Source organism: Eriocheir sinensis, chromosome 9 (genome assembly GCF_024679095.1).
Source record: "Eriocheir sinensis breed Jianghai 21 chromosome 9, ASM2467909v1, whole genome shotgun sequence".
NCBI lineage: Eukaryota > Metazoa > Arthropoda > Malacostraca > Decapoda > Varunidae > Eriocheir > Eriocheir sinensis.
In genome coordinates, this window is record NC_066517.1 from 19,791,776 (window position 1) to 19,811,400 (window position 19,625).

Below are 19,625 nucleotides of genomic sequence, written 5' to 3' on the forward strand. Positions count from 1 at the left end.
TTCCCTTTCTTTTCTTTCTTTTCCTTTCTTCTCTCCCTTCCTTCCTCTCCCCTTTGTTTAACACCTTTCTTTCCCTTCTGATTGTTACTTCCCTCTCTCGTACCCATTATTTCTTCACTTTCTTTTCCTTTTATTTTCTTTCTTTTTTCTTTCTTCTCTCCCTTTCTTCTCCTTCCCCTTCGATTAACAACTCTCGTACTCATTATTCCTCACTTTCTTTTCCCTTACTCTCCTTTCTTTTCCTTTCTCCTTTTGCCCTTTGATTAACGCCTGTCTCTCTCTTTCACTCCTGCGCAGGTGGACACGCCCAACCCGTCGGTGGCGCTGTGGGTGGTGGAGAAAGCACAAGAATGGAAAGATAAAAGAGTGCAAAGCCAGTCAGTGGGCCTGTGGTTTGTTCCCCCTCTGAGTCCTTGTTTGTGTCGTTAGTGGCTTGCCAAGGGATAAAGAGAGAACCCTGAGAGCTTCGGGAGAGAGAGAGAGAGAGAGAGAGAGAGGATTGAGTTCAGTTAAGTTAATGGGAAGAACGAAGAGGATGAAGTAGAGAAAGCAAAGAATGGATAGATAATAAAAGAGTTGTTAGAGATAGTGGATACAAAGGGATAAAGAGAGAATCCTGAGAACTTTGAGAGAGAGAAAGAGAAAGGACTGAGTTCGGTTAAGTTAATAGGAAGGGCGAAGAGGATGAAGTAGAGAAAGCAAAGAGTGGAAAGATAATTGTTCGCTTCCTTAGTGGCAACAAAGGGATAAAAAGATGACCCTGAGCACTTTGAGAGAGAGAGAGAGAGGATTGCGTTCGGTTACGTTAATGGGAAGAGCGAAGATAACGAAGAGGATAAAGGAGTAGTGAGATGAAAGAGTTGTTCGTGTCGTTAATGGCAACAAAGGGATAAAAAGAGGACCCTGAGGACTTTGAAAGGGAGAAAGAGAGAGAATTGCGTTCGGTTAAGTTAATGGGAAGAGCGAAGATAACGAAGAGGATAAAGGAGTAGTGAGATAAAAAGAGTTGTTCGTGTCGTTAGTGGCAACAAAGGGATAAGAAAAGAACCCTGAGTCATGAGAGAGAAAAAAAAGTGGGTTAGGTTCGGTTAGGTTAAATAAGTAGGACGAAGAGGATAAAGAAGAGGAAGCAGAAGTAGTAAAGGAAAGGGTTGTGGGAAGGGAGAAAAGGACAGGATAACGAAAGCTTTGAGGGAGAGAGAGAGGTTAGCGAAAAGTTAGGGAGAAAGAGAGGGATGAAAGAAGTGATGGAAGGAGAGGAAAGTTAGTGGGAGAGGAGTACAAGAGAAGAGGTGATACTCAGAAGGGAATGGAGAAGGTGAAAAAAATAATAGGGGAGGGAGAAGAGGAGGACACTGAAAATGAAAGGAGGCGAAGAAGGAATGGGTAAAAGAGAAAGACAGGGGATAATTAAAAAGGAAAAGGAGATAAAAAGGGAGAAAGGGATTGAAGGCGAGAAGTGTTTGTAGGGAGGGAGTAAAGGGAGGGAAAGAGAGATGGAGAAGATGGATGGACGGAGAGAAAAAAATAATGATTGTGAGAAGAGAGAAAATGGCGAGAGAATGGAATGGAAGAAGAGAAATGGAAGAGAAAGAGGCCCAGTTAAATGCTAGTGACAGGGAGGGAAAGAGACAGAGGGAAACGAAGGAGGGAACAGGAAAAGAAAAACAAAACATTAAAAAGTAAAACAAACAAGATCGAAAGGACAAATAAACGTGAGAGAAAATACACAGAATAACAAATGACTGAGATAATTGGACAGAGAGAAAAAAAAGGGGAGGGGAGAGAGTGAGACAATAAAAAGAACGATAAAAGGGAGGACGTGACGGCAGCAGCGAGAGAAAGTCATGGAAAGAAGGTAATAAAGGGAAGCTCTCGAGACTTTGCCATAATACTGCCCGGCGTACCCCAGTAATCGGTCCGTCCGCTATCCCACCGCTGCCACCAGTGTATGGGGCATTCCACCCCCTCCTCCTCCTCCTCCTCCTCCTCCTCCTCCTCCTCCCCCTCCTCCTCCTCCTCCTCCTCCTGCTCCTCCTCCTCCTCAACTTTACCTCGTCTTTGTCCTCGTTATCGTCCTCATCCTCCATTTCCTTTTCTTCATATATTTTTTGTCATCCTCCTACACTTTCTTTCCTCTCCTCTTTCTTTGCATTCACCGTCTCCGTCCTTATTTATCTCTATCTCCTCCTCGTCCTCCTCCTCCTCCTCCTCTTTATCCTCGTCCTCGCCCTCCTCCTCCTCCTTCTCGTCCTCGTCCTCGTCCTCGTCCTCATCCCTGTTCTCCTCCTTCTCGTCCTCCTTCTTCACCTCCTCTTCCTCCTTCACCTCATGTCCGCCATCCCAGTCGACCTTCCACAAATAGCATTACACAGCCGGCCCAAGTAATGCTCTTCCACTCATCCACTTCCACCTGTCTCCCGCCTCCGCTTCCACCCAATACCATGAACGCCACAGTATTGCAACAGGCGCCGGACAGCCATTCCGACTAACTAACTGACCAATGCATGTTATAACACCAGCGGAAACTGTGTATATTACCTCTTTTACTTGGAATGGTGGTCTTTTCTCCTCTCTTCTATTTTTAACTATCTCTGTTTCTCTATTTCCTTTGTTTATCTCATTTTTAAACCTTTTCTGTATTCAGTTTCTGTTTTACCCTTTTGTTCTGAACTTATCTTCTTACCCTGTATTTCATCTCTTTTTTCAGACTTCTTTTTCCTTTCCTTATTATTTCTCTCTTTTCCTTAACTTTTCCTCTACCCATGTTTTCCTTTCCCTCATTCTTTCTTTCTTTCTTTCTTATTTCTCTCTTTTCCTTAACCTTTCCTCTGCCCACGTTTTCCTTTCCCCCATTCTTTCTTTCTTTCTTTCTTTCTTTCTTTTCTTATCTTTTCTCTCTTTTCCTAAATCTTTTCTCTCCCCACGTTTTCCTTTACCTCGTTATTTGTTTTCTCCCTTTCTTTATTATTTTTCTCTTTTCCTAAGCTCTTTCTCTCCTCACGTTTTCCTCTGTCTCTTCTTACCTTCTTTTCTCCAACGCATTTTTAACACTTCTCCTTTTCACCCTCTGCCGATCCCCTGACACTCCCCTTAACGAAGATACAATTACTGCTACGTTTTGTCGATTCACATAATTTACTAAAACGTCGTCTCGGTTCTTAATGTTATGGACCGTCAGGTAAATGGGAGCATGACACGTTCCTTCACATTAAGAGAGATTGAGAGGCGGAGGGAGAGCAAGAAAGGAAAAATAATCAAGGAAAGAACAGAAGGGTCAGGTATAAAATAATCTCAGGTAGGAAGGAAGAATGTGAAGAACGGACAGGTGAAAGTTGTAAAAGAATATGGAAAAGACATGGGACAGAATGAAGAAGCAGAAACAGTGAAAAAAATAGAAACATATGGACAGAATAAAGGAAACAGCTCAAGGACAACGACAAATAAAACAAAACAAAAAAAAATAACGTAGATTGACAGAATTAGAGAAAAGGAAGAAAATTAAGATAAATAATAATAAGATGATGAAATAGCGGAATGTTTGAACAGAGAAACAGTAAAAAATATAAACAAATGAACAAATAGAAATGAGACAAAAAATAAAATAACGTGGACTTACGCAGAATTAGAGGAAAAGAAGGAAATTAAGAAAAAAAGAACACTAAGATGATAGAAGACCGGAATGATTGGACAGAGAAACAGTAAAAAAAATATAAACAAAAACAGAATAAAGAAAACAGCTCAAGAACAAAGAAAATTAAGACACAAAATAATCAAATAACGACAAAATTAGAGAAAAGGAAGTTATACAGAAAAAGGTGGATGGACAGAAGGTTAGGAGAGGCAGAACAGGTATAAAAAAATAAAACAAAAAGACAGACAAAAATACAGAAAAAAGTGTATGGACAGGTTTGGAGAGGCAGAACAGGTATAAAAAAAAGAAAACAAAAAGACAGACAAAAATACAGAAAAAAGTGGATGGATAGAAGGTTAGGAGAGGCAGAACAGGTATAAAAAAAAAAAGAAAAAAAAAGACAGACAAAAATACAGTAAAAAGTGGATGGACAGGTTTGGAGAGCCCGAACAGGTATAGAAAAGAAAACAGAGAAAGACAAACAGAGAGGATGGACAGGTGGGTGGCGTGTCCCCGGTATCATTAGCGTCACCTTCGCATAATTTCCCCAGTGACGCAGAGCACACGTGAGGCCGATCAGTTATCTAATGCTATATATAAATTCTCTTCTTTTTATTTTACCTGCAGAGGCGTATCTACCGACGCCGCTTAATTACGAACAGGTAATTACGTTTGGGGTCCAATTTAACTCGGGGCTTCGCTTTAATTCGACGGTGTAATGGGCGCCGCGTGACAACGGAGTATAATCATGAGAGGCCCAAGATCGGATCCGTACATGTTATTTGGTCTTCTGTGCTGTACTTACCTTATCTCCTTCTCTCCTTCCCTCCCTTCCGTCCCTCATTCCTTCCTTCCTTCCTTCCTTCCTTCCTTCCTTCATCCCTTCGCGTCCCTCGGCAGAAACTGTAAGGAAAATAAGATACACAATTACTAAACGAGCAAGGAAATAAGTACATGATAAATCGATACAGAATAATAAGTAAATAAATAAACAATTATATAAACCAAATACCAGAAAACACTGCTAATGAAGTTATGAAATGAAAACACAGGATAAAAATGGTTGAGATAAATGAACAAAGAGAAGGAGAGGAAGGGGAGTGAGTGAGACAATAAAGGGAACGATAAAAAGGAGGACGTGACGGCAGGAACGAGAGAAAGTCATGGAAAGAAGGTAATAAAGGAAAACTCTCGAGACTTTGCCATAATACTGCTCGTCGTACCCCAATGATCGCTCCGACCTCTATCCCACCGCTGCCACCATTTGTATACAGTGCCCCCCCCCCCTCTCCTCCTCCTCCTCTTCCTCGTCCCCCTCCTCCTCTTGCTGTTGTTTGTTCTTCCTTTGTGTTTCTCCTCCTCCTCCTCCTCCTCCTCCTCCTCCTCCTCCTCCTCCTCCTCTTCTTCCTCCTTCTCCTTCTCCTCCTCCTCGTCCTCCTCCTCCTCCACCTTCTCCTCCACATATACTAAAGATATTGACTGATGAAACTTATAATGAATCAAAAATAGAAACATAATGGAGAATATGTTATGATATGAAACTGGGAAGAAGCAAAAGTAAAAAAACAAAAAACATGAAACCATAAATTTTGCCGAGATGAAACTTGCAATGTATCCAAAAGAGAGTCACATCAGATAAAATATACGAAAATGCTGTGAGATGAAACTGGTAGCGAATCAAAAAACGTGAAACACAAACCTGAATCAGACTTCAAACAGTTAATATAAAGCATTTTCAAGCAGGAATAGACTTAAGCCTCCCCACAGGACTTGGTTTGTAGAATTCCTGACTTCCGCGAGCACCTAACTGAGCTTAACCTGATGAGATGAAATTGACAACACAGAGAAACACAAGACATTATTAAATACAAGACAATGATTAAACACACTATCTGGCGGGGATCAACTTTAATTAACTTAAGTACAGTATAATCAATTGACTTCTGTGGACACTGGACTGAGCTCACGCAACGCCTCCTGACTACTCCAGACATTAGCTGACCTTGTTTGCTGACATTTCTTGACGTCCGCTCAACACCTATCACTAATCCTACCCTCCCTTACCTGTGACATTTATCGACCCCCGCCAACTTCAGGTAACCTTTTATATGCACAAGTTGAATCTTCCTGACTCATCCTGACACCCTTTGTTATTGATGTTATTCACACCTGCCTTACCTGTGACCTTTTTCGACCCCCACCAACTTGAAAGACCCTCCGCCAACTTCCGGTAACCTTTGACATGCACAAGTAGACTCCTGACCCAACTTGACAGCAACCTACACTTGTTATTCTATGCACAGGTAAATTTTCCTGACCCAACGTGATATCAACTTCAGGTAACCATTTATATATACAGGTAGACACATTTTCCTGATCCTACCTGACATCAACTTTAAGTAACCTTCTACTGATCCATTATATGTCCCAGGTAGATTCTCTTAACCCAACCTGACCTCAACCTGACACCACCTCTTATTATCGTTATTCACCCCCTCCCCCGCCCCCCCAGGGACCACTACTTCACGGCGGTGCAGTGGGTGGACGAGGACACGGTGGCGGTGGTGTGGCGGAACAGGGCCCACAACATCAGTGTCTTAACCACCTGCACGCCGCCCATGTGGTACTGCGAGGAGGTGAGTGTATTGGAGTGGCTTGGGCTGGCCTGGGTTTTGCTTTGTTTTGCTTTGCTTTGCTTTACTTTACTGGGTTTGGGTGGGTTGAAGTAGATTGGGGTAGGGTGTGTTTAGCCTGGTTTGGTTTGGTTTGGTTTTAGCTTTGGTTTTGGTTTTGGTTTGGTAATGGTTTGGTTGGGTTTTGGTTAGGTTAGGTTAGGTTTGGTTTTGGTTTGGTTTGGTTGGGTTTTGGTTAGGTTAGGTTAGGTTAGGTTAGGTTTGGTTTGGTTTGATTTGGTTTGGTTTGGTTTAGGTTAGGTTAGGTTAGGTTAGGTTAGGTTTGGTTTGGTTTGGTTTGGTTTGGCTTGGTTTGGTTAGGTTTGGTTTAGGTTAGGTTAGGTTTGGTTTAGGTTAGATTAGGTTAGGTTTGGTTTGGTTTGGTTTGGTTTGGATTGGTTTGGATTAGTTTTGGTTTGGTTTGGTTTGGATTGGTTTGGATTAGTTTTGGTTTGGTTTGGATTGGTTCGGGCTTGGTGTTGTTGGGTTAGGTTTCGTCAAGTTGGGATATATCAGGATGGACTACAAGGGGTTGCGTTATGTGTTGTGTTGTGTTGGAGTTGCAGCAGTGTTTCGTGTTTTGATTTCTTGCTTCTTCCTCTTGATCCTGTTCCCTCCCCATCCGCATACCTTCACCAATTTTATCATCTTATTCTTTCCTTCTGCCCTTTCATATAGTTCTTCTGATTCCTTTCACCACTTAACCTCCTATTTGCCCTTTCAATCACTACCCATCCTTCTACCCTTCTGACCATCTCCCTTACCCCATCATCCCGACAACATCCACCTCTCTCTCTCTCTTACCCTTTCAAAATTATATCCATCCCTTCGCCCTTCTCACAGCATCGGCCCTTCCTTCTACCACCCCTTCATCCATTCATCTCCATCCCTTCACCCTCCATCAGCATCCACCTCTCACCATTACCCTATCATCCACCTAATCTCCGTCAGCCTCCACCTCTTTCCCATATTCTCCTTCATTTATCTCCATCCCTCCACCCTTTCGTCAAGTTCCACCTCTCTTCCTAACCCTAACATCCACTTACCTCCATGTCTTCACTCTCTCGTCAGCCTCCACCTCTTTCCCACATTATCATCCATTTATCTCCATCCCTCCACCCTCTCGTCAAGTTCCACCTCTCTTCCTTACCCTAACATCCACCTTACCTCCATGTCTTCACTCTCTCGTCAGCCTCCACCTTCTCTCACACAGCTTTACGTCGAGGAGACTGCCCCAAGACGCTGGGCCACCATTGAACAGGCGCCTCTCTTCGCCAACAACGGCACGAAGTATCTGACGGTGGCGCCGCTGGTGGATGGGTCCCTCGGCACTTACCCCCACGTGCACCAGGGCATCAAGGGCTCCAGACACCTCATCCCCCTCACGTTCGGCCCCTACACCGTGTTCTCCGTCCTGGCCTGGGACGTCGAAAACCATCATGTGTGAGTTGAGGTTTCGTTGTATTGAGGTTTTCTTTGGTTTGAATGAGGATACTTTGACGTTTTTTGTTTTGTTTTTCCTTTTGTTCATTGCCTTGGGTTGGGGAAGAGTGAAAGTGAGGGAAAGGAAGGATGTAATAAGCTGATATTCTTCCTTCTTTTTTCTCCACTTTTTCTTCTTGTTTCATTCAGTTCCTTTGCCTTCTGCTGCTCTTTCTTTTCCTCTTCTTTCCTCCTCTCCACAACTCATATCCCTGTCTCCCTATCTCTCCTCCCTATCCTCCCTATGTCCCTTCTCCCTTTCCCTCGCTTCTTTCCCTCTGCTTTCTCTGAGGTTTTCTATGACCTCGATTGGGGTACTCTGAGAGGTTTTCTGGCAGACTCCGTTTTCGTCCTTGCCTTGGGTTAGCTTTGAATGGCTTAGGGCTTCAACTTCTTAACTCTGATAGGACATACTTCAATGTGATCTTTTGGTATTGATATTTCGTCCTCTATATCCATGTCGCTTCTCTCTCTCTCTCTCTCTCTCTCTCTCTCTCTCTCTCTCTCTCTCTCTCTCTCTCTCTCTCTCTCTCTCTCTCTCTCTCTCTCTCTCTCTCTCTCTCTCTCTCTCTCTCTCTCTCTCTCTCTCTCTCTCTCTCTCTCTCTCTCTCTCAGGTGGTATGATTTTGCTTCGTCTTTTAAATCCATTCCTCTCCCTCTCTCACACAGGTATTACGTGGCGAACACAGAGGCGGAGGAGAGTGAGAGACACCTGTGGAGGGTGACGGATGTGGCTGCTGATGAATCGAGGGTGCAGGAGTGCCTCACCTGTAGCCTTAATTACACCACACCTGTCTGCCGCCACTTCACGCCACACATGGGCCCCGACAACTTCAATGAGGTGAGGGGAAGAGAAGGGTGACATGCGGTGAAGGAGTGGAAAAAAATGTTAAAAGTAAAATGAAGAGAGAAAAGAAGGGGAAGCAATTATATTCTTGAAAGGGAAAGAACAATGACTGCTTAATTAGTGGAATCGTGGACAAACAAATATCTGTGTCCGTTTAATCACCATTTATCTTCCTCCTCCTCCTCCTTCTCCGCTCCTTGTTCTCCTTGTGTTTGTTCTTGTTACCTTTATTGTTTTCTTCTTGTTCTTCTTTCTCCTGTTCCATTTTCTCCACTTCATCTTCCACTCTCACTCCTACACCTCCTTCTCTCCTTGATCATCTTGTTTTTCCTGTATTTGTTCTTGTTTTTTTTTCTTTTTGTTCTTGTTTTTCCTGTTCCTTTTTCTCCACCTCCTCTTCCACTCTTACTCCTACACCCCCTTCTCTCCTTGATCTTCTTGTTTTTCTGCATTTGTTCTTGTTTTTATTTTCTTCTTGTTCTTGTTCTTCTTCCTGTTCTTTTATCTCAACTCCTGCTCTACTTTTCCTCCACGTCCTCCTCCGCCACTCCCAAGGTGCTGCTGGAGTGCGAGGGGCCGGGCGTGCCTCACACCGTCATCTTCTCGCTGCTGGAGGAGGAGGTGACGCTCTTCGTTCACAACAACACCCGCCTGAGGAACCTGACCGCCACCATGGCCTGGCCGCAGCGCAGAGAGTACCGCGTCAAGCTGGACGGCGACTTCACGGCCAAGGTGAGCAGAGGTGACGTAGGTGGTTACAGGTAGCAGGTAATAAAAGGTGACATCCCTCCTTCCTATCCTTCGTATGTCCTTCTCTCCCTTTTCCTCGTTCCCTTACCTTTATCACAAAAATGCAACGTCGTTCTTAGCTTTGTAATACAGTTTTCCAAGAAGGAGGCGTTTCTCTAGTCTTTAAAGGTAATGTTAGGAGAATTTTAGCTGCGCGTGACTGCGGTGCTCATCTTCGTCACAGCGGCTCTCATGTTCATTGCATTGACCCTTGAGTAAGTGGTAAGTGAGAGCCCATTCCTCGGGACACAGGGCCGGTGCAGCATCCGGGTGTCCACAGTTTACTTTCCCAGGTCTCCCCAGGTACCAGTTTATCGATCATCACGGAAGAAAGAATGAACAGCTGGGTGGATGCTCGCCGGGATTCAAACCCAGGCCAGCAGATTCATTCTAACACAAACGCGAACCACTACACCAGAGAGACACGGATGTAGAGTATTTGGTCTTGTAGGTAATCCACTCCCCCCGTCTCGTAGGTCCGTCTGAGCCTCCCGCCGCAGTTCTCCGACGAAGAGGCGTTCCTCCACCCCATGGTCGTGTTCGTGGGCGGCGTGCCAGGCCAGGAGCAGTTCAGCCAGCGGTGGGGCGTGGGCTGGGCTACGTATCTGGCCTCGAACAAGTAAGTTTTGAGAGCGGGTCTGCAGGTGGTGCGTGAGTGTGTTGTTTGGGGTGAGTTTGTATGTGTGTGTATGTGTGTGTGTGTGGGTGGGTGGGGTGGGGGTGGGGGGGTGGAATGGGCTGGTGACGGGGTCGATGGGTGGTTCTGTTGCTCATGATGTCTGTCTGTTCCCTATCTGCCTGTCTGATATTCGTCTCTCTCTCTCTCTCTCTCTCTCTCTCTCTCTCTCTCTCTCTCTCTCTCTCTCTCTCTCTCTCTCTCTCTCTCTCTCTCTCTCTCTCTCTCTCTATCTCTCTCTCTTGCACCACTTTTTAATCTTTACTCGTTTCCCTTGACTATTGTTTTCTCTTTTCCTGGAAATTCTCCCTGTCATTATCATTCTCTCTCTCTCTCTCTCTCTCTCTCTCTCTCTCTCTCTCTCTCTCTCTCTCTCTCTCTCTCTCTCTCTCTCTCTCTCTCTCTCTCTCTCTCTCTCTCTCTCTCTCTCTCTCTCTCTCTCTCTCTCTCTCTCTGACTTTTTTCTCCCTCCCATTCTTACATTTACAATCTCTTGCACTTTCTCCTCTTCTCTTTCTACTCTTCCTCCTCTTTTTCTCCTTCCTCAAGAACATATAAAGGCCTCCACACCTTCCCTTCCTCCCTACTCTTCAACACGATGCCTTCCCGTAGAATAAGAGACACAAACTAAAGCTAACCTAATCTATTATGGACAACCCTAAAGCTGTATTCTTGTGTGTCCCCAGGTTAAGAAACACCACTAAGCTTTACCTAATCTCTCTTGGCCTTTCCTAATCCTACATTATTCTGTCCGGCAGATTAAGAAGCAGCCGAAGCTAACTTAATCAAAACCTGTATCCTTGTGTGTTCTCAGGTTAAGAAACACAACCAAACCTAACCTAAAGTACCTTAGCCTACCTTAAACATACATCCTCGTGTCCTGCAGGTAAAGAGACTCCTAAAACTAAACTAACCTCTATTTCCTCTCAGTCCGAATTACCATTACCATTCTCATGCTCAGGTTTATCCTTTTCTGCCCCCTCGATCACCTTCTCACCCTTTTATTCATCTTGACCTATCCTAAACTTGCCTCCTTGTGTGTCCTGAGGTTAAGAGACTCCTAAAACTAAACTAACCTCTCTTTCCTGTCAGTCCGAATTACCATTACCATTCTCATGCTCAGGTCTATCCTTTTCTGCCCCCTCGATCACCTTCTCACCCTTTTTTTCATCTTGACCTATCCTAAACCTGCCTCCTAGTGTGTCCTGAGGTTAAGAAACGCCTAAATCTAGCCTAACCTACTTGACCAAACCTAAACCTACATTCTAGTATCTTGCAGCTTAAATATGTCATAAATTAACCTAACCTACCCTGACCTTACCTAAATCTGCGTCCTTGTGTTCTGCAGGTTAAGAAACAGCAACACTAACCTGTCCTGACCTTCCCTTTACCTGTACCCTCGTGTTTCCTGCAGGTTACGAAACACAGCAACACTAACCTATCCTGACCTCCCCTTTACCTGCCTCTTCGTGTGTCCTGCAGGTTAAGAAACACAGCAACACTAACCTATCCTGACCTTCCCTTTACCTGCCTCCTTGTGTTCTGCAGGTTAAGAAACACAGCAACACTAACCTATCCTGACCTCCCCTTTACCTGCCTCCTTGTGTTCTGCAGGTTAAGAAACACAGCAACACTAACCTATCCTGACCTCCCCTTTACCTGCCTCTTCGTGTGTCCTGCAGGTTAAGAAACACAGCAACTCTAACCTATCCTGACCTTCCCTTTACCTGCCTCCTTATGTCATACAGGTCATGGGTGGCGCTGGAGGCCGAGGTGCGGGGCGCGGCGGGGCAAGACTTGGGCCACATGTACAAACCCGCCTGGCGCCTGGGAGACCACGAGGCGCGGGATTACCTGGCGCTGCTCAGGTGAGGCGGCGCGCAGGTGGTTAGGTGGTTGCGGGGGGAGCGCTTGGGGAGGAGGAGGAAGAGGAGGAGGAGGAGGTGAAAGAGAGATGTATAGTAAACGTGGTAGGGACAGTAGTGGTGGTTGTGGTAGTGAGTGTAGTAGTAGTAGTAGTAGTAGTAGTAGTAGTAGTAGTAGTAGTAGTAGTAGTAGTAGTAGTAGTAGTGGAAATTCTTGGTGTTTTATAATTCAAATGTCCTATTGTCTTTTTTTCTATTTAATTTCCTCTCATTTCTCTCCTTGTGTCCTCTTTCATATGTCATCATCAGAGTTCACGTTCCATTATCTTTCGCATTATTTCTTATCACTCTTGCTATCAATTATATTCCCGCCATTAATCTTCTCTCTCTCCCTTTCTCGTCTTTTTTTATCTCTTCTCCCTCATCGTCATTTTTCGTAATGTCACCCCATAAATTCCGTCTCTTTCCGTCCACCCCCGCCATTATGCTTTTTATTTCTTTGTCTGCTTCCTTTTACTGCCTTCCCTCCTCCAGCCCGCCCTTCCTTTGTCCGCGGTGCTCTCAAAAAAATATATTAATCGTTCTGTTTCTTCACTCTCCTCTTTCCGAATGAATCAGGGAAGTGCATTAAATTTTATCACCAATTTTAAACATTATTCCTCTGATCACTTTCATTGCTTTTATCATCATCATCGTTTTCATCGTCATTCATCATATCATCATCTTCTTTTTCCGTATGAATCAGGGAAGTGCATTAACTTTTATGACCCTTTTTAGCATTACTCCTCTCATCCACTTTATTGCTTTTATCATTATCATTATTATCGTCATCATTCACCTCCTTCGTCGCCTTCTGCAGGTCCCTCATCGCCAAGCTGGAGTTTCTGGACGAGTCTCGCGTGGCGGTCATCGGGTGGGGCCACGGCGGGCACAACGCAGCGCGCCTCGTCATCGCAGACACAGAGGGCAGCGTCACCAGCGTCGCTCTTGTTAGCCCTATAGCCGAATGGTCACTGTATGGTACGTGTCCTCGCCTCTCTCTCTCTCTCTCTCTCTCTCTCTCTCTCTCTCTCTCTCTCTCTCTCTCTCTCTCTCTCTCTTTGATGTTTGCTGATATATCTCTGCTTCTTTTTCTCTTTCTGTCTTTGTCTCTCTTCTCTTCTCTTGTTTTTAAGTTAATGCATGGTTGGAGTTTGTTTTGGGAGGAGAGGACTTTTTTTTCTTGCTTTGTATTTGTTTTCTGTGTGTGTCTGTATGTTCTGTCTTTCGGTTTCATCAAGGAAGTGTCTGTTCATCTCTCTCTCTCTCTCTCTCTCTCTCTCTCTCTCTCTCTCTCTCTCTCTCTCTCTCTCTCTCTCTCTCTCTCTCTCTCTCTCTCTCTCTCTGTCTATCTATATGTCTGTCTATCTTTTTTTTCTTACAACAAAGGAGACAGCTCAAGGGCACAAAAAAAGGAAACAATAAAAAAAAAAGCCCGCTACTCGCTGCTCCTAAAAATCTATCAACTCTTCTGTGCCTATCCTATTCACCTCCTTCCTCCCTCTCGCCTCACACCATCGTAATCCTCCTCCTCCTCCTCTTCTCCCTCCTACAGCCTCCTACTACAGCGAGAGGTTGATGGGCACGGCGCGGGTGGTGCCTGGAGGGAACTACCGAGGCTACGAAGAAAGCTCGCTCCTCCTGCAGGCGGCATCGCTGAAGAACAAGTCCCTTCTGCTGGTGCACGGGACGGCGGATACTGACGTGCACTTCGACCACACGCTGAAACTGTCCCGTGCACTCACCAAGGCCGGGGTGATCTTCAGGTAAAGGGAAAGGAGGGAAGGGAGGGTAGTAGAGTTGGGGGCATATATATAGCGTAACCTCGGTGCTCACATCCGTCACTTTGGCCTGGTGTTGGATCCTTCATAAAATAATAGGTCACCAGTTACAACCTTCCGGGCGGTGATAGACAGTTCTTTGTACCGTAGCGAGGCTTGCGAGCGAGTCGTGAGTGTGATGTGCAAAATAAAACTCGGTCGCAGCAAGAAAAGTTTAAAGATAGCGGTGGTCGGGAGATGGGTAGGTACACGTTCGGTAAAGGTTCCTGGACTAATGCATTCATGGGGGAGAGAGATATAAATCCATCGTTAATCCATTTATGAAATTAACTCAACCTGAATACGACAATCTGACCTAAAACTATTGCAAAAAACATCGATAATTAACGTTTTTAACATCAACTCTAATTCAATATCGTTATGTGTTTATGGGCGACAGTTTTGGTCATTTAATCTCATATCACAGGCACCATCACTGTAGTTACTGCCCCGTTAACCCCCTCCTTCGTCCCTCCCACAGGCAACAGACGTACACGGACGAGGGGCATGACCTTGAGCGGGTCCAGCTGCACCTGTACCACACGCTGGAGCAGTACTTCGAGGCGAGCTTCCCTCCGTACAACGAGGAGGAGCTGAGCTTAATGTTCGGCAAGGACGCCCTCCCATAGTTGCAGAGGCGCGGCGGAGACACCGACAACAACAGCAACAACAACCCGGGGATGCTGGACGTGCGGGGGGCGGCGAGGCGGGCGTGGAGGGTCATGGTCTTGTGGTCCCGGTGGCTGGGGCTCCTCTTGGCGGGGCCCTACTGCCGCGTGCCGGGGTGCGGAGTGCTGACAGCCGACCATGGGACGCCCGGGGCCCAGCTCTGACCGCTCCGTCTTCAAGCATCCTTAGCATCCACTAGTGAGGACCCTGAAAAAGTCCACTGAGGGAGTCCAGCCCGCCGTCACCCCGCCAGCCCGGTGAAGGTGAAGATTTCAGGAGTCCCCTTCCCTTAGTGGACCTCTGAGGCAGAATTTTGGACACAGAAAGACGTGGCTGACGATGATGCTTCCATGAGACACTCCTGAGGTTTGGTGGCGCAGAGTTGCGTTCACATCTCTTGGTGGACTTCTGAGGTAGAATTTTGGAGATTTTTGAACCCCAAAAGAAGTGGCTGACGTTGACGTTTCCGAAAGACATCCCTGAGTCTGTAGACGTGGCAGAGACGCCTCAGAGGCAGACAAGAACGAGACAGAGGTTCTAATCGCACTACCGTAAGACATCCCTGAGACTTTACCTGTGGCATAAAGGCCTCAAGAGGAATCAAGTACGAGTAACAGAGGTTCTCATCACACCTGACGATGATGATGCACTGAGGTTCGTTCAAGCGATCAGATACGGAACTTCACTCGGTAAGGGAGAAACAACCTATGAAAAGCCCGCCACAAGCACGAAAGACAAAGGTTCCAATCGCGCCTCCTTATGGCACACTGACGTTCTCTTGAGCGATCGAACTTTACTTCACCTTACTCGATTAGGGAGACACAGCCCCATGACACAGCCTGCCACAGGAGAAAAAAAAAACAGGTTCTGACTCCACTGAGGTTCTCGTAAGCGATCAAACTCTATATCTTATTCGGTTAGGAAAAGGAACCCCGAAATAGACAACTAGGTCTCTCATTCTGAAGTAGATTATGTGTATTTTGGAGTCTTAGAAGTGGGTGGTCATGAACACAGTCAGTCCGGCAGTCAAATAGGGTCAGGGGGTTAGAAAATAAGACACACACACACACACACACACACACACACACACACACACACACACACACACACACACACACACACACACAACCTGACCTAAACCAGCACCTGTATTAATTAATTTGTAAAGGTGTGCGTTTGTAGGTGACCCTCTCTGTCTAGACACATCCTTTAGTTCACGCCACGAAATGAGAGATGGAAATTATGGGAATAACAACAAGATAAAAGATAAAAAATGACGAGCAGGAAACGGAAGATGAGACTTGGCATAAATAACGATAGGGGAAGGAATAACAAAGAAAACAATAATAACGGAAACATGAAAGTAAAATAAGTGATAAATTTGAATGATCAAGAGAGTAAAAGATAAAGGCTGAGAATAAGCGGTGAATTAGAAAGGAAAATATGATGAAAGATAGGATACAAGAACAAAAACAATGATAAGGAAAGAAATGTAGAGATTAAGGAAGGAAATGGATAATGGAAGGTAGAGGATAATAATAATAATAAAAAACGACAAAAAATGAAGATAGAGAACAAGAAAGGTTAAAGATAATAGAAGATGAACGATTTAAATATAAGACAATAAGTAAAGCAAGACCAAGAAAAGCATATAGCGGTAAAACAAGAAAAGTGAACCCGGGAAAAAGAAAAATCCAAAAATAGCACAAAAATTAACAGAATGGAGACAAAAAAAAGAGCATGATAAAAAGAAAGGAATCAGGGAGAGAAAAAAAAGATTAAAAAAGACTAAAAGAGAGAAGAAAAAAAGAAAGTGAGCCAAGTAAATCAAAACAATAAGAAAAAAAACACACAAGTAAACAATTAATTAAAAAAAAGCCATATTTTGTACCTCACAGAAGCGCCATGTAGGAGTCGGCCACTCACTCATTAACCTGAAAAGTAGAGAGAAAAAAAATATTATTATAGACATAACAAATATCTATTTCTACGACAGTATTGTTCCTATTCTACTCCTGATCTATTTTTTCCGCTTGGCTTAGAATGAGATGGACGTGTGTGTGTGTGTGTGTGTGTGTGTGTGTGTGTGTGTGTGTGTGTGTGTGTGTGTGTGTGTGTGTGTGTGTTTGTGTGGTACTAGGTCTCCACTCTGTCTTCTCCCACTGACAAGCTTCATGTAACTACGGAAAGTAAAAAAAAAAACAATTTGTCATATTTTTAACGTGAAAAATGGCGCATAATTACTGCCCATAATTTTCCGTTGATAGTACTGTTGATAAAAGTTAACAGCTCTAAAAAAAGTAAAGCGCTGAGCTACGTATATATTTTCATGATTTAGTCAATAAACAAAATGACCAAATAAACAACGGACAAACACCGAAGATTAAACTGCAGTACGGAGGTCAACAAAATTACTTAGTCCGTTAATTAAGCTGCTACCTGTGTCGTCCAGGAGCAGACACACCTTAGAGGCCAGGCGAGCAGGTGCCCCTCAGTAATTAGTGTGTTGGTTACCCATTAGTTGCTTTCTCTCTGTGCTTAGTTTCCGAGCCAGTATTCATTAATTAGCTACACTGTTTAGACGGTAATTAAATCAACGCGAATGATACCTGTTATTTATCTTGTTCTGAGGAAAAGGTAAATGAAAAAAAAAACATAGCAAAATAATAATTATAATAATAATAATAATAATAATAATAATAATAATAATAATAATAATGATGCACTGAGGAAGTTATTTCTACTAATAAGAGGGTTTTTTGAGACTTTTCATGTCTATCTCTATGAGTGTCTATCTGTCTGCCTGTTAGTCTGTCTGCCTATCTATCTGTCGGTCGGTCGGTGAGTCGGTCTGCCTCGTCTCCTCGTTTAGCAAGGCTGTCTGTCTTAGTTTCACTGGAGGGAGTTATCATTTCCTTTCCTTTGTGTTGTTAATGTTGTTGTTGTTGCTGTTGTTGTTGTTGTTGACTAGATCTTCCATGGACCGTGTTGCCGCCACCCTCCCCTCTTTACCCCTCCCCCCCTTAACACCTCCCTCTTACCCCACTACCCTCCTACCCCCCACCAGCGCGGCGCACGCTAGAATATCATATTGATATACCTGTACACATGTAAGTACTTAGAGGTGAGTGAAGGCTTTAATATCATTATGCATATACGTACATAAGATACATAATACATATACTTATCCTTCGATGCAGATGTATTATAGTTTCTCTCTGTGTCCTGTTGTGTTCCTGTTTTGAGTGTGTTGCGCCACGTCACACCGCAGGGCGAGATTTGTAACTGTCTGTCTGTCTGCCTGTTTGTCTGTCTGTTTGTTGCTGCCTTCTTCTGCGAGGAAAACACTACACAACACATGATAGTCGCTTGGTAAAATGAAAAAATAAGGATGCAATTGAGAAAAGAATATTATAATACTTGCAAATTATTGAGCTATATAATAAGTATGTGTCTGCCTGCCTGTCTGTTGCTGTTTCCGCGTAAGGAAAACAAGACACAACACAAAAAAAAAAAGTAGTGAGAAGAAAATATATGTGCAACACAAAACCAAAAAAAAAAGAATAAAGGTATGATACAGAGAAAGCAAATTAAACATCAGAGGGGAAAAAAAAACATACTTCAAAGGGCTGAGAAAATTAAGGGAAAGAAGGAACAGAGAAAGGTAATAACGCAGAACAAAAATATGATATAGAGAAAAAGGAAACATCAGGGAAAAAAGATAAGCGCCACAAGGCTACATAAGGCAAAGCGGAGAAAGAAAGCAAAGAATAGAGGAAGGAAATCCAATGATAGTGATGCCACCGAGGTTATAGCTGAGAGTATTAGTGGAAATTTAAAAAAAAAGGAAGTAGACAAGACAACCTGATACAAAAGTGAAATACATAATAATTTATCATATAATTAGTTATAAAAAGTAATACAAAAAATAAAGAAGCAGACAAGACAACCTTATTCAAAAGTGATAAAGTAATATAAAAGCCATTGAGAAAACTGATCCAAAAGTGATCAGGTCATAGGAAAAATTTGGAACAACTTCTAAAATCAGTCAAAGAAATAGGAAATTATGCAAAGGTCTTTTAAAATGCAAACGCCATTCCGACAAGTAAGAAAAACAAGCAACACAAGGCAGAGAGATGGAGACAAAAACACCCAGCTACGGACGAACTAAGGAAACGCCAAGAACTCGAAACACAAGGGAGCAAGCCAGTGTTGAGGGGTGTGTTGGAGCCTAATGCGGCGTCTCTCTAGTGTTGCGTTCGAAGCTTCGGTGAGTGAGTCGAGACAGATTCGCCCTCGGACATCCCTCACTCGTCTATAGTATTGCTGTGCGTTGCGTATTCATGTATGTTAACTATTATTATCATTATTGTTATTATTATCATCTATTATTATAAATATTATTATTATAATTATTATAATTATTATTATCATTATTATTATTATTATAATTATTATTACTGTTATCATTAGTCACAATATCTTCGTGTCTCCCTCTTGCACTTTAGCGTCACGCGATGGTGATGGTGATGATGATGGTTAACGGTCATAAGGTGTGTGTGTGTGTGTGTGTGTGTGTGTGTGTGTGTGTGTGTGTGTGTGTGTGTGTGTGTGTGTGTGTGTGTGTGTAAGATCAAGGCTGGACTGCACTCTGCTAGTGTAAGTAGCTTTTGTAAATATATTTTTAATAAAGAAACCATAACAAAAGTCAAGATCAACATAATATTTCTTTCATTTCATCCCTGGTGGAGTTCCTCAATCCAGTTTTTAATGTATGGAAAGTAAACAAGCAGAGGTGGGTGCGGTACTGAAAAATCAGAAGGGCGGTTGCGGTAGTGCGGTCCCATATTTTTCTTTCCCAGTGCGATACGCGGTGTGCGGTACTGCGGTAGCGGTAGTCAAAATAAAAATACTTGAGTGCCTATCCTGGCTATCCAAACAAAAGAAACATGCTTAAAATAGTGCAATGAAAAATCGGCCGGCACCACGGACGGGTCCGGGGTTGAATTGGCCGGCACCGCGCTGGTTAAAGAAGACTCGCAGTGTAGTAGTTTAGTCTGTCTATTTAGTATTTAATTTTTAACAATAACTGAAAAGTCAGAATGATTGAATCACTGATTCTGATGACTGAT

General features: G+C 43.8%; 1 protein-coding gene across 3 annotated transcripts in view; it reads left to right on the forward strand.

Moving 5' to 3' along the window:
* The window catches only part of LOC126996095 (inactive dipeptidyl peptidase 10-like), an 85,196-nt gene extending 66,812 nt beyond the window's left edge, over window positions 1–18,384 (forward strand). For all 3 annotated transcript variants that reach the window (XM_050856216.1, XM_050856217.1, XM_050856218.1), the window contains exons 9-18: window positions 298–392; window positions 6,147–6,270; window positions 7,520–7,749; window positions 8,458–8,629; window positions 9,191–9,367; window positions 9,901–10,043; window positions 11,849–11,968; window positions 12,825–12,985; window positions 13,560–13,770; window positions 14,306–18,384. In XM_050856216.1, coding sequence (XP_050712173.1) covers window positions 298–392; window positions 6,147–6,270; window positions 7,520–7,749; window positions 8,458–8,629; window positions 9,191–9,367; window positions 9,901–10,043; window positions 11,849–11,968; window positions 12,825–12,985; window positions 13,560–13,770; window positions 14,306–14,453 — 1,581 coding nt within the window. In that variant the 3' untranslated portion in view covers window positions 14,454–18,384. The remainder of the gene's footprint in view (window positions 1–297; window positions 393–6,146; window positions 6,271–7,519; window positions 7,750–8,457; window positions 8,630–9,190; window positions 9,368–9,900; window positions 10,044–11,848; window positions 11,969–12,824; window positions 12,986–13,559; window positions 13,771–14,305) is intronic.
* The last annotated feature ends 1,241 nt before the right edge of the window (window positions 18,385–19,625 follow it).